At 38.5% G+C, this 14,964-nt stretch overlaps 1 protein-coding gene across 3 annotated transcripts in view; it reads left to right on the forward strand.

Annotated features, from left to right (window-relative positions):
- Nucleotides 1-14,964, forward strand: part of LOC124169098 (annexin B10-like) — a 148,577-nt gene that overhangs the window by 122,126 nt on the left and 11,487 nt on the right. For all 3 annotated transcript variants that reach the window (XM_046547582.1, XM_046547581.1, XM_046547580.1), the window contains exon 4: nt 8,636-8,715. In XM_046547582.1, coding sequence (XP_046403538.1) covers nt 8,636-8,715 — 80 coding nt within the window. The remainder of the gene's footprint in view (nt 1-8,635; nt 8,716-14,964) is intronic.

Consider the following 14,964-nt stretch of genomic DNA (forward strand, 5'->3'; position numbering starts at 1 on the left):
AGTTTCGTTGCTACAAACAACATTATCAAGTGTAGCCACGAAACGCGTGTCAAAAATAAAACTCAGTGGAAATATTGCAATTTCCAACTTTACTTGTAAAAATACGCGCTTTTCCAAAAGAAAAACAGCATGACATGCAATGAAAAGTAAAAATAATAATCATATAGTGCGAAATAACTCACTTTTTTATGTTCCACAAAGCTTTGTTATGGCAACCCTGGGTTTCAACTAATTGATAGTTATTATAAAGGCTTGATGGCGACTATCTTGGCCTTGATAATATCTATTGCTTCAAACTCAGAGACGGAATAAGAAAGTTTTATGGAACTTTGCGAAGTGAGTTATTTCGCACTATTGATATGTGGTTCCACCAAGTGAAGCCTGAAAACTGGATATGAGTAAAAAAAAATAAGTTTTCTATCACCCGGAGAATGAATAATGGGTTCTGATTTGTTTTACATATTAATATTACATGTCGGATCGGATCTGAGACCCTGATAAGAATTGACAACTTTCCCGTAAAGGGTAAATTTGATCCTAAAAAAATTCATTTATGTTCGGCCCATCCAATTGTCAAGCCCTCCAATCTCTTATACGTTATACATCTACATCTACATAATACCCTGCGAGCCACCTCTAGGGTGTTTGGCAGGGGGTGATCAATCACCAGCATGCAGCATGCATTTGGACTCCCACATGCACACCACACCGTCCAAAAAACGTCCCGTATAATAACAAACTATACTACTATATGCTGTTAGAAATAGAATATAGAATAGAAATTCAGAAACATGCATTAAGTTTTACATAGGTTAGTAGTGAGCTCTGTCATAGGCCTGACGGCAGAAAAGGATACAGTGTCAAAGGCTCCTCAATATCAGCCACCGATCCAGAAAATTTGCGCAAAACGTAATGCGGACGTTTTAAAATTAAACAGAAAGATCATTAGGAGTCTGAGGATATCACCAAGCACCTGACATCAGGAACACGGATAGAGGATTGAGCCACTTGATTCCACTCTGAAGCACCATCCTACTGTATCCGCGAGATATTCGAAGGAAAATAAAAGCACAACGCGACGCACAGGTTGGTGACAGTAAGGGTGTTTGTAGTGAACTGATATTGCATTGGAGGCATAAAGTTCGGAGTCACACGTTGCCGTAGGTAGATGGTGGGATGGTAATCTCTGTATTTCAATTCAGCCTGGTCTCAATAGCTCCCGTTCGTATTTCATAACGACTTGTAATTCACTGTTCTCAGTTCAGTGTTTCGGACTGGTGTGAAATTTTGTATATTTTACATCATTCATCAGTATTTCGCCGCATTCCTTCGTTCAATCTCTTCTCCGTTCATTGAACTTAAACCATCTTCCTCCACACCCATCTATTACAAAAAAATTATGCATACAAAGAGCAGGAAGTCGATGAGGTAATGACTTCGGCTGAAGTTAGCGCCGTGACGGACCCGGACGTGAGAAAAACGAACTCGTGAAGGGAAAAAGTTCGCTCGCCCACATATTTTCTCGTCCACATCATGTCTGTGACCTTCTCAAACTTATGAAATGGCGTCACTATAAGCACACGTCATCGTGAGTGCATGGGGTTGACGTTAACTTCTTTGTCAGCATCATAAGTAGTCCACGAGTTGCATTCTTTCTTAAAGTTTTGGATTACTGTATGTACAATACGAATAAGAATAATGTACGAGAGCGTGATTGTGATACTGTATAACGAATGCCACAAATATTTATAATTTTCGGAAATGTTTACAGTCTCTCTGTGGTGAGTGGAAAAAAGTAATGAATCATGTAACTACCAGTTATAAAAAACACGAAGTGTCAATTGCGCGCTGTTAGACGTTAGTCTCAAATATTCTTTATGATTTTTCTTTTACAACTCTTTTCGGTGGATTAAAAAATTGATACATTGTTAATTAACTGCAAGAAAGAAGTTTATTATTTATCTCTTCAAAAATAGTATTCATATTGCTGGCATCCCTTCAAAAAATTAGGAATTAGGAATTACCTTCAAATAGAAATAAATGAAAATTTGTACTTCAAAGGATTGATTTCCTCTCCTGCTTTCATGGCTAATTAGTAAATAGTAATTACCAGTTTATTTGCCTAGACGTAACCTCATTTCTCGGGAAAATAGTTATGAATCTTAAACTAACAATCAGAAAATGTACATGTAATGTCGCCCACATATCTTCTCGTCAACATCATGCTTGTGACCTTCTCAAACTAATGAAATGGCGTCGCTATGTACACGTCATCGTTAGCATATGGGGTTGGCGTTTGCTCCTTTACCGACATTATATAGGTAGTTCACTCAATGCATTCTTGCTTCGAGTTTTGAAATTCTGTATGTTTTATTAAAGTATTCTATCGGTTATCACTTTCAAGTCGAATGTAAAAATTTTAACTCTACCGTGATACGAAATTTTTTTTCGTCATTCAAGTTTAGAAGTGTTACACCTCATTTTTAAAAATGTTGAAAAAAATCGTTATGCCAAAAAATTGATTCAATTATTTTAGGATTTTGCCGCCATCTATTGATGACGCTCGGATCTAGAAGAGGTAAAATGCTAATGCGCTCATAGTATTTTTACATAAATCGCTCGCGGCAACTATTTGAAGTCCTCTTCAAACCATTCCACAAAATTTATTTCTGTGTTCGATTTATAAGTTTACAGGTTATAAATTTAGGCATTTTTTTAAAGTTTTTAGTCCAGTAGTTTTATAATTTTCATTCTCATCCATTTTCCTTTTTTATCACTTTATGCAAACGATGATTCATTTTTCCAATATTTGCTGATGTAATGCTGCTTTAATTTCTCGTCTCTTCCTATCCATGAATATGCAATGTGCGTATCATTTATACATGGCGCTCGGTCTCAAAGAGTTAAGGCAGGTTTATATGGAGTATTTAAGAAATATTCTGTCTCCCCTCCCTGCGTTGACATCCCTCTTAAATTCAGAATGAGTCCTACTTCGTTTCCTTCTATCCAAAAATCCTATTCATTTCCTTGATCTCCCTCGTTTACTCCACATTCTACCGTCCAACACAATTATCAACATTTGGAGGAAGTCATGCATCGCGTACAACACGAATAAGAAAAAAAACTCGAGATGGTAGGGACTAGTAGGAGCTTCCTGACGAATATTACAAATTCTCATATTTTCCCCAGAAATGTTTCTTTTACAATCTCTACTCGTTGGATTAAAAAACTTTATACATTGTTTATTTTCTAACTTTAAGAAATAATTTGATAATTATCTCTAAAAAAATATGCATCATATTTTTAATATCCCTTAAAAAATTAGCGATCAGTTTGAAATAGAAAGAAATATAAATTTGGGCTTCAGTGGATTAATGTCTTATTTTGATTCGATGGTTTATCAGTGAATATAAATTAATAAATTATTGTGACCTCATTTCTCGGGAAAACTGTTGCTGAATGAATGTCATTTCACATGGTAAATAACATATGATCGAAAACTACAAGATATTATTATAATTATTTTGGAAAATGGTTTGATCATTCGGATTACATATGTGGATCCCTGTATGTTGTCTTGTCCATCTTGTTTCGTCTTGATGATTTGGAACGGGTTCCATCCTGAATTGGATCAGGTGGCACGTTTCCACTTGATAGAGACCCTCCACGACCCCAGGCTCTTACTTACTGTGCGACCGACAATATGTCCCCAACACTGTTGACCCTGAAGAGGTCATCGACGCGATGACTCGATTGCATCCTACGGGTTGAAGGGACTCGATTGAATATAGGGGCAGGCCGAAAATGTAAGCCACAATGTTATCATAAGTTTTATGCCGCCGTTATAATATCGATTACGATTTAACTAAATCTTGGCCACTTTCGCATAGGTCTATCTCACTCTTTGCAAGCTATAGAACCCTAACAGTGGCGAAACTAGGAATATGCTTTGGGGGAGGGGGGATGAGTTGGCCTATGGGGGGATGAGATGACCTGGGGCAGGAACATTTTTGAAAAATGACGTGCCTGAATTTACATGTTTACATTTTTTACATTTTACATAATTTTGGCTCTAGAAATTTAAATTTAAGCAGATGCAGTTCTTATATTTTTAAAAACTATGCAATATTTTTAAATAAATTTTTTATTTGCAGAAAAGTTTCTCGGGTTTTCCACCGGTTAACGTCGTCCATGTCTCCCGACGTTTCGATCCGCTACTTGCTGATCATCCTCAGGGGATCTTCTTCATTAGGATCAGATCAGCAAGATCAGCAAGTCGCGGATCGAAACGTCGGGAGACATGGACGGCAACAACCGGTGGAAAACCCGAGAAACTTTTCTGCGACTGATACGCCGGGAAAACCCAATGATCATACAATTTTTTTTATTTCTCTAATGACTTGGGAGGGGATCTATCTCCTTGCCCCCACCCCCACCCAATAGTTACGCCACTGAATAAAATAATTTATCGAGACCATTATGAACACGATCATGGTTGCAACGTAAGACGCATTACGTTGAAACCATGTCGAGTAAATGTGTGAGTAAATATTTCATGTGGAGGAAGAGTTCTCGGGTTTCCAGCCGGGTCCAAGGGTTTTTCTGCACCGACGTTTCGAAGGCTAAGTCTGCCATCGTCTTCAGGGTGAATGAAAGCCTGAAGACGATGGCAGACTTAGCCTTCGAAGCGTCGGTGCAGAAAAACCCTTGGACCCGGCTGGAAACCCAATAACTCATCCTCCAGCCTATTCGCCGGGAAAACCTTATATCCTTCAAATATTTCATGTGATAGTACGAAGTTTCTTCTCGTTCATTTTTCAGAATGAATCGCTTTCACAAAGTCACGCCTTAAACCATCAATCTTAGAAACTCGAGAAGCATTTGATTGAATTACTTCTTCGCACTCTTCTCAAAGTAAATTTCAAGAAGCTGTTCATCCAAGCGAATTCATTCTTTTCAGCAGACTGCATGTCCGGATTCCTTTAAGTAATTTCCACTCCCGTACTTCAAAGAGATAGCGCGCCTTGTTCTTCATTTTTTTCACTAAGAATCCATTTCCTGTCCTCCACATAAACCGTCCTTGGAATTTTAATTTTTTTTCTCCTCAAACGTAACGCCTCCTCCATTGTTAAGTGTTTTTCTTCGCGTCCGCCGCGCGGGCGAGGTCGCTGCGATCAGTGATGCTCGGGTCCACAGGAGAAAACTATACAGGGAGCGCATGACGGTCGTATAGTAGCCAAAATCCGAGGATAACGATGAAAACTCAACTTACGTGTCATTTTATGAAATGGGAACTGGTAGCAAAGTTAATCTTATAAACGGATTTTATTATAATCCTAATATTTCTCCACCTTTGTGAGTTTTAATATTGGTGAAAACGCGTGCAAGGCCAACGTTAATAGTCATTGGTCTTGACGGAAACTTATTCTATTAAGTTAAGTGGAATTAAAATATCCCTCGTAATAAACATCTAATTATTTTACCGTATTATCTAAAAGTATTTCATGCACCTTATTATTTCTTTGAGATCTGGGTAATCTGTTCATATCATATATGCAAGTTATTTCTTATCAAAGTTAGGACTTATTTATTGGTGCTTTTTGTTACAAAAAAATTAATCAAATGAGCAACATTAGCAAGTCAAATTAAAATTTTATTAATAGTATTAATATTTAGCAATATATCATTAAATTGAATCTCTTTTTTTAATGTCGTGTATACGACCATCTCAAGTAATTTAAAAATTTACATGAAATAAACAGCGTAAAGAAACGCAATCGCCGCAATCGCAAACAATAAGACACATCCGATCCATCATGTGTTATAGGTTTTTATTTTATTTTTTTTACGTGGTCCCATAGGCGTGCGCAGATGTTAATGCGCACCCTTGTTTATATTTACCTGAAATCCAGCGTAGACGACGTCCATCGCGGTTCGAATTAAAATAAGGGTTTAGAATATGTGGGTATATCAGTCATTTTTTTACCAAACTCTCAAATCTGTATGAGCTGTACGCTAATTCCACTTAAACAACCTGATCTGACTTAAAATACGGCACTATTCAGCTAACAACTTTAGTAAAGTAGTCCGATGACGATCTAATGTTTTATTTTTATCATGATTCATCTACATCTACGCGATACCGTGCAAGCTACAACCAAGGTGTGTGGCACGGGGTAATGCCACACCAGGCATACAGCAAACATCTTAGCCTTAATCAGAAACGCTGTCGCTTGCCGGACACAGGTCCATAAGCTGTAACGCGAGTTATATCAGTTTTTGTCGAAACGACATGTATCATTAATCAACGTTCATCCTCGACTTGTTATTAAAATTCTGGTACTTTTCCTTCATCTTTTGTTCGAAATTTAGAAAAAGGAAATAAATACCATAAGCACAAACACAATCGTAGCAGACAGCCAATCAGAGATCCCTCTAGTATCACGTGATCTAGGTTGAAGCCAATTCAAACTTGGTCTCATGCGCAGAAGACGATGTGTGCTCCAGTAAATATTTCCTCGGAACCTGAGTCACCACCGCATTCCAGCGTCTGCGAGAGGAACTCGGGAACGAAAGGAGGGGAAACTTTTGAGGGGAAGGGATGACGTCACCCCTACCCATGATTCACTCGCGGACGAGTGGGAGGGCGGGGAGGAGCGCTGGGGGTTTAATGGACCATAACTATCTCGTGACTCCTCGACCGAGTCTTGTCTTCCGCCTGCTCTAATTTACAGATAATGCACGGTCTTTTTTACATTATTATTTTTTCATCCTCTTGCACACGTGTCGCCATCTATGAAGGAGGCGGCGTGGCAAATTGCACCTTCTACTCCTCGCGCCTTTTCTTTCCCGTAGACCTCTTCGTGATGACCTCGTGAGAGCTCCATTTGTCGAGACGAAAGAAGGGAATTCCATTGAGCCTTTTTATGTCGCTCTGTGCTGGCTTTTCCTTTGATATTACAGCAAAACAGCCAGTAATTCCTATGAATCTTATTGCTGGAGATATACTACCGTTACATGTACATCTGCATCTACATATTACACTGCAATCCTCGTACAGAGGTTATTGGCAGGAGGTGAATCATCACCAACATGTACTAACGGATTATAATTTACTTCCTCTAACGTGCGCATATTGTATGCGTAGTGGATGCACGTGACATATAAGCTAGTGGATTAATACATATCCTACTTATGAGGGAAACATTCCTATGAAGCCAGAACATGCTATTTGAAGTACGCGGAAAATTCAAAAACACCATGCATTTAGGAATAAGTTAGTCACACTATTAGTCAACTAACCTATTTCTAAGTCCTAACGATGCCGTTGTAGTGTCTTATCGATCGCGAAAACAAACGGAATTCTAAACGAGAGTGCCTCCTTATATTTTCCTTATATATTTCTCTTGATTAAACTTGTTCCTAAAACCTTTAAATTCAAATATGTAGCCATTATGTAATAAACTAAAAGTTATTCATAATCATTTGAGAATGTTATTCTCTGTGTGTCTACAATATATGAGACATGCACTCTGAACTGGAAACTCCCACTCGATAATTCCTTTTTTTCGTGATATAATACTTGTTTAAGCCTCAAACTGTTATCCTAGCATCACAAGGTTTTACAAATGAGAGACTGTGAGGGTTTGTCCCAGTTTGGGATATTTTCATTCAATCGGAGGTCTAAGGAACATTAATAATTATTATCATGGGGTGTCATAATTTTAAATTTGGTACTTAGCCCTACCCGGCACCTTTTCCTGCCAAAAATATAATCTAAATAAGATATGAAGTGATAATACTTTGCTCTTTTCCACGTAAAACTTTATTTTACCTGAGTCGACATGTTTCACTGCACTGCAGCGTTAATAAGACTAACAATAAAGTTAACCATGCCGGAATAAACAGTCTCGTACAAATTTACACAGTCACAAAAAATGAAGAATGTGGGGATTGATTCTTCCCCATCCTTAAAAATCAAGGAATAGGATAATTTTCTCCTTCCACCCACACCTTCTTCAATTTTTCGAGTACATGTAAATTTGTACGAGAATATTTATTCCGGCATGGTTAACTTTTTGTTAGTCTTATTAACGCTGCAGTGCAGTGAAACGTGTTGACTCAGGTGAAGTAAAATTTTATGTTGAAAAGTGCAAAGTAATATCACTTCATATCTTATAATGGAACTCCATGGGCGTACCCAGCGGGGGGGATTGGGGAGCAACTGCCCCCTCCCCCTAGAAGCGAAAATAAACTTAGTTCAAAACTAAAGTTTTGAACAAGTTTTCCTTTTGAAGAAAAGTGATATTAGTATAAGTCATGGGACTAAAATAAAAATCTTTATTTTTTCAAGCACATAATTATAAAAACTAATAAATTGCTGTCATAATTTCCTTAAAATTTTGGTTTCATAAACCTTTTCTGTGCAAAAAGGTTGCAACTTGAACGACCAGAGCTAGTTTCCCCCCCTCTAATTTTGATCCTGGGTACGCCCTTGTGGATCTCCACAAGGTATCTGCTTCTTCCATTCAATTTATGATATAAATACTCTACTGCTTAATATTTTCATCAATTGTAATGGAAATGTAATTTTATTGTTGTTTTTAAATTTTCCTTACTCTCTTTCCTTTCGCAGAGTACGAGACAACCCTGGAAGAAGACCTCAAGGGAGACGTGTCCGGCCATTTCCGTCGCCTGCTCACTGTCATCGTAAACGTAAGTAACCTTTTGGTCCCTCTAATCATTAACGCATCGTAAAAAAAACCTAATTTTATCGTAGTCATCTCAGTCGGCGTATTTTCGACCGTGTCTCGGTCTTCTTCGTGAAGGAGTCAAGTGTGGACTTTATTGTCCCATGGACAAGCGAGGAAAGCATTATAATATATGAGTGGGTTGAGAGCCAAGGGGTACAAGTGATTTCTTTTTTCTACATGTCCGGAGCATTAACACTCACCTCCAAGCTTGGAGAATAGGAGATTATTTTTTATCCAATATTCAATCATTTATTATCAATTACTTTTGTGCTCCGCTATGTGAACTGATATAAGTTTTCACCCATGCTTCTTATAACCGTGGGAATAGGTGATTTTTATATAAGCTGCTGTTTAATTACAGTATTTCGAGAAATTATTCTCGTGAGAAATTTGAAAAAAAAAACATTTTTCGTGCGATTCTCGGTCATCGCCCGTAAAGTCTAGTAAATTATATTTTTATCTCACTTCGAGGATGTAGACTTTCGATTCATATCTATGATACGTGTCACTTACACTCGACAATTCTGTTAACGTGATGTAATACTCTAGTAAAACACAAGTTATCTTCTTGAAATTTTAAGGGTTTTTATAGGTAATGAGGTTATGTCCCATTTTGTGATGTGTACATTAAATCGGAGGCCTAACGAACTTAATTAATTCCTTTGCATGAAGTCGCATTGCGAGTAAACCGCTTATGAATAGGAATATAAATAGTAATCATTATTGATCGATTATATTGCTAATAAAGACACTAATTCTATACTGAAGTACAGATTCACTTCAGTCATCCAGTGTGTTTTAAAAAACGGAAATGCTCTAAAAAGCCGTAACGTGTTAAACTCAAACTCACGAATATTTTCTCCGTCGTTTTGCTCCGACCAAGTTTTACTGCTGACTCGTCATGGCAGTAGAGCTCGTATCCTCGATTCCAGAGCAGAGTGCATTTCTCACATATTGTAGATATAAAGAAAATGACATTCTCTCAAAACTATGAACAGGTCGTAGATCAGCTTGTTACGCCATGGTTAAATGTTTGAATTTAAAAATTAAAGGAAAATGTACTAATGCATTAATAATCGTTGGTCATCATTAATCTGTTATGAATAATCCTGAGGGCCGTTTTACACGGGGGACGTAATTGTACGATCTGACGTGTGTACAAGACGCGGTCAGCATTAGGTCATCTAAAGCAGTGAATTGCTAGAACACATGCGAGAATGCGTGGACGTGAAATTGCAATATAGCCCCTGTTCTAATTTCGTTCATGCATTCGGGCATATGCACGCCATCGTGAGAAATCATTGCAGTTCTAATCTGCGTAATTACGTGCCCCGTGTAAAACGGCCTTCAGAAACCACTCAAGAATTTGTTGATACAATTCGTGCGTAGGTAGGTACACGTATTGACTTCAGTGGTCATTGACCGCTAATAAATGCGAGGTTTTCTGTTTTCGTAACGACTGGTTCCCAATTTCACACTGTTCCTGCGGGTCACAATCATTTCCGTGAAAATATTTGGCGAGGACACCGTGAGAGTTCGGAATTTTGGTGGGTATTGAATAATTTCCGGTGACGAAATCGGGACTCCATACGTGTCGCTTGACTTCCGTAGGAAGTGTGAGTTGTTCCCGGTGTTTCTCGGCCGGAAAAGCCTTTGGAACCAGGAGGAAATCGGAAAAAATTGTCCTGCTTTTACTTATGCATGTCAGTGTTTTCGGGTCGAAAAAAAAGCAAATCATTTTAGGGGCAGCAATGAAATGAATGCTTGATAAAACCTTATTCACGACGCTGTGAAAAAGTAGAAACTTGCATCGTGATGATAAGGCGAGAGGTAGTAATGGAATGAAGCTGCAAAAAGATATATTTTAAGTGTTTTACTTGTTTTTTTGTTCATTTAAATCCTTGTCCTCTCTCTGAGAACCTGCACTTTAAAAAATTATTCCGTTCCAGTGAAAAAATAAAATAAACATTTTTAAAGCCAGGCATCGTACGTCCGCAGGAAAAACCTTTGTGAAAAAAATCTGTGTCACGGCGTATTCATTTTGTGAAAGAGAGGAAATATGAGGCGTTTCCGACATGTATCTAAATTCTGTCGTGTTCTTCATGTTTGGGACGAAAAACACAACACCTTCTCTTAAAGATTAAAGGAAAATCCTAACCTTCCTGCATTATTCTCATACGTTCGTTTAACCTCTGATATCGTTTTGTTAAATGAGAGACCTTAGGCAGACTGGATTATAATGCATACATTTTTTTGGATTTTCCTCTCATTGATGATGATATTAATGATAAAAAGTAATAATAAAAGTAATAATAAAATAATAATAAGACCCATACCCCATACAATTAATAACACCCCGAAACAGTGCATGAAAACAGTTCATTTAAACTTTACTACGATTTGCCGATCCAAAACAGATAAAACTATGGTCAATAATTGACCAGATATAATTTTCATTGAAAAGAGATATAGAACTTGTTACATGTCTAATATTGCTGTATCACGGTCGCATAACATCGAAAAGACAATTAAGTACCAAGAATTGGCAATAGAAATAAAAAGAATATGGAATATGGAACAGGTTTTTTAATAGATCAAATTGTCATCTCTGCTACCGGTATCATCCCAAATAATATATAAAATAGTTTAAAAATACTCAACCTTCATCCAAATACATTCATCAAATTGCAAAGGGTCAAGAGTGTGAGGTAAAGGTAGAGGAAACGTAAGGGAAAATTTTGGTTAGGGTCGAGTATAAGTAAGAGTAAAGTCGAAACCTGATACGTGTTGACAATTGGCTTTCAATTCAACGATGATTTATAAACATTGTTTGTAAAGCTGGAGAAATACATACTTTAATTGGACAGCCACATTTAAGATTACAATATTTTCAAATTATCCATAAACTACGTGGTGGTTGCCGTTACCGTAGCCGTATGCAATACTTCTCTGCGAAATTGCGTCTGAGGTCGGATATACGTTGACAAGTGTCTTTCAATTCATCAATTCATTTTTAACTTTGTTTCTTAAGCTGGCGAAATAAATACTATCATCGGACACCTTACCTTTAAGATTACATTATTTTTAATTTTTCCAAAATTTACAGGAAACCACCCCCTAAAACCACTAAACTCTGCTACTAAATACATAGGCAAATTGGGGGGGGGGGCACGAGGGCACGTATCCACTTAGAAGCTTAAAAATAGATAAGATTTCGAATACGGTTATCATCACGTGCATTTAGCTTTTTGTATTACGGATCCTCAGTCATTTAATTTCATATTAATATTTTACGTATATTAGCATAAAGATAATATTTCATGTAGTAATTGTAAAAGTTGTATTTTGCTCTTAATCTTCAATTTGAGAAGACCGTTTGCCCGTCAGACCCTTGTGCCCCTCCCCCAAAAAATCCTAGATCCGCCCTTGACTGCATAGATAATTATTTTCTCCACATAAATTGTAGATCCACCTTTAACATTATTACCTTTTACATTTTTCCTTAAATTACGAAGAAGGGTTCTGCGCCTTGATTGTATACGATATCTCTCAGCGATATTTCCTCTGAGGTCTGATATACTACTTTGACCAGTTGCTTTCAATTTATCAGTTATTTTTCAACATTATTTCTTAAGGTGGCGAAATAATTACTTTTATTGAATAGCCGCAATTAAAGATTACCATTTTACCTCATTAATTGCCATTGCTGGATATCGGGCGTGGTGGTAATCGAATTTTTAAGTTCCTCCTGGTCACTGTTCAAATCAGGGATGGCAAGTGAAACAAAACTAAAATGTGTCGTTTCGAACCCTAGGGAAGCTAAAATACGAGACTTAAGTTTAGTTTCGTTCCCGCACGAAATTAAATTCACCAATGAGTTTAATTTCGACCCGAGACGAAATTTATTCTCGTGAACGAAAATAAATTAATCGGAACCCATCTGCTTATGGTTAAGTTTCGATCCCAGAGGTTGAGTGGAGGGGGAAAAAAGGGAATAGTTTCGAACCATTTCATGACTGAATGTGGAGAGGTTAAAACATTTAGCTTCGTCATTTTGCGACTGAAACTATGAGTGAAAAGGTGCCCAATGCATCTAGGCGCGGTAGGGCGAACCTCTACTCTATTCAACCTTATACTTGGTACTCGGTGTGTGGGTCGAATCTAAACCGTTCGAAGGTGAAGCACGTGGTCCCTCCGGTGCGAAACATAATCTGTGTTTCGTTTGGTCCAAGAGTTTTACTTTAGTTTCGACCCGAAGTAGTTTTGACTCGTATTTCGTTTCGACCCTGATGCCTTGTTCAGATTACGATTGTTCCAGAAATCGTTGGAACTGTCGTGCATTAACGCAACGATGGTTAAAATCTGTGCTGCTCCCCAGTGCTGACATCTAAAGTGAACGAGAAATTGACGGTTAGCAAAGCTGTTGAGCTATGCAGGGTCAAGATATTACCGTGTTCAACGTGTGTTTGACGTATAATTTCTCTTCCGCCAACATTCTTCCTTGCTTGGACTAATCCATGAAAAAAATAGAGCTTCACGAGCTTTTCGTCTTTCTCTTGTCGCTTCCTCTTCCGGCTTCGCAGCGCGTAACTATCGTTAAGTGGCAACGTTAGGAACTACGTGAACTATAGGGTAGTTTCCTTCATCAAAGAAAACGAAAAGCATTGCTTGCGATTCGTTACACACCATTAGTGTATTCTTAATATATACATTGTTTGGTTTTACAAATCTCAGTTTAGACGAATGGGAATGGTCAATTTTAACTTCATTTGTAAAAGGCCAGATTGGCGCCTATGTGATGCCACTCCACGTGACGTCACAGGGACCTAGTTTCTATACGAGTAGATAGGAGTTTTACATCGTCTGAGATTACCAATGCATGCATACATGAGGCACAGAGCTCAGGGAAACATGTCTTAATAATCACCTATAAAACTGGCTAAGGTCGGAAAGTTTCCTTCGTTTGATAAGGTATTAATAATCCTTATTTAAGCCAAGCGCTACCTGCTACCAGCATTCATACTTAGCCGTCGCGTTTTCGCGCGCTTGAAATGTTTCATTTTTTCATTTTATCGCGAAAATTAGGCATCATCATTTAAAAATCTAAAAGCGTGAAATACGTACTCCAGGATTAATAATATTTCCATTCGGGCAATAAAAAAATAATAGGAAACCACCCTATTGTCTGGACATGAATTCGCACAGCTAATTCCGCCAAATATCGTTAGGACAATAGCTGGGACCATCGTAATCTGAACGGGGCATTAGTTTGGGTCCCCTGGTTTTATTCATTTTCATTTCGTTTCTACATTTCGTTCCCGGGAACGGAAGTATTGAAATTTTACTGGTTCTGACTTTCGTATTGTTTCGCTTGCCGTCCCTGGTTCAAATAAGTGACCTTTCGGTGGCAGTAACGGCGAAAAGGAATGCAGCTATGCTGCAGTGGATTTCTCTCGAGACGAGATACAGGTGGAGAGAGTGAGAGAGAGAGGCGGTGGTGACTCACTTCGTGTGCCGAATGCGAGCCCGCGAATCCATCAAATCTGCCCCCGGGAAAGGACTCGCTTTCCAACGGGACTACGATTGCCCTGCCACTGCCCTCCGTGCCGGTTTTGCGAGCAATTCCCGTAGACGCCGCGGCGGCGTGATCACGAAATACAGCGAGAGCAAGGGGACTACGAGGATAACGTTTCGCAAACATTTTATTTGGCGGCGGCACCAGGCAACAGTATCTCAACGAATATTATTAAAGAGGAGACTCAAGTGCAGTGGCGCAGCGAGGGAAGGGATTTTAAGGGTTAAACCCCCCTAGAGCTCAGAGAAATTTTAAAGTTTGATCCATTTTACGTAATTGGAATAATATTACTTATAGAATAGTGTGAGGATTAATAAAATATCCCTTAGAAAGCCGTAAAACTCACCATTTTAACCATTTATCTAAAAAAATTCTGGGGGAGGGCCCCCGCACCGCCTGCTTACCGTGGTCTTACCTTACTCCATGCCCCCCTGTATTTTTGCGCCTAAAACCCCCACACCCTAGCCTTAATACGCCCATGGCTACAGGCAACCTTTGCCTTAACCTTGCCGCGGAAAGGAAAAAACTTGATTTCTGGGGAGTCAAAGGCGGTGATAGTGAGGCCCACCAAGATGGCCGTTGGGCGAAGCGCCTCAATCAGCTTGGCTTTGATCCTTGGCGGTTCTCGAAAACAGA

Source organism: Ischnura elegans, chromosome 12 (assembly GCF_921293095.1).
Source record: "Ischnura elegans chromosome 12, ioIscEleg1.1, whole genome shotgun sequence".
NCBI classification, from domain to species: Eukaryota; Metazoa; Arthropoda; class Insecta; order Odonata; family Coenagrionidae; genus Ischnura; species Ischnura elegans.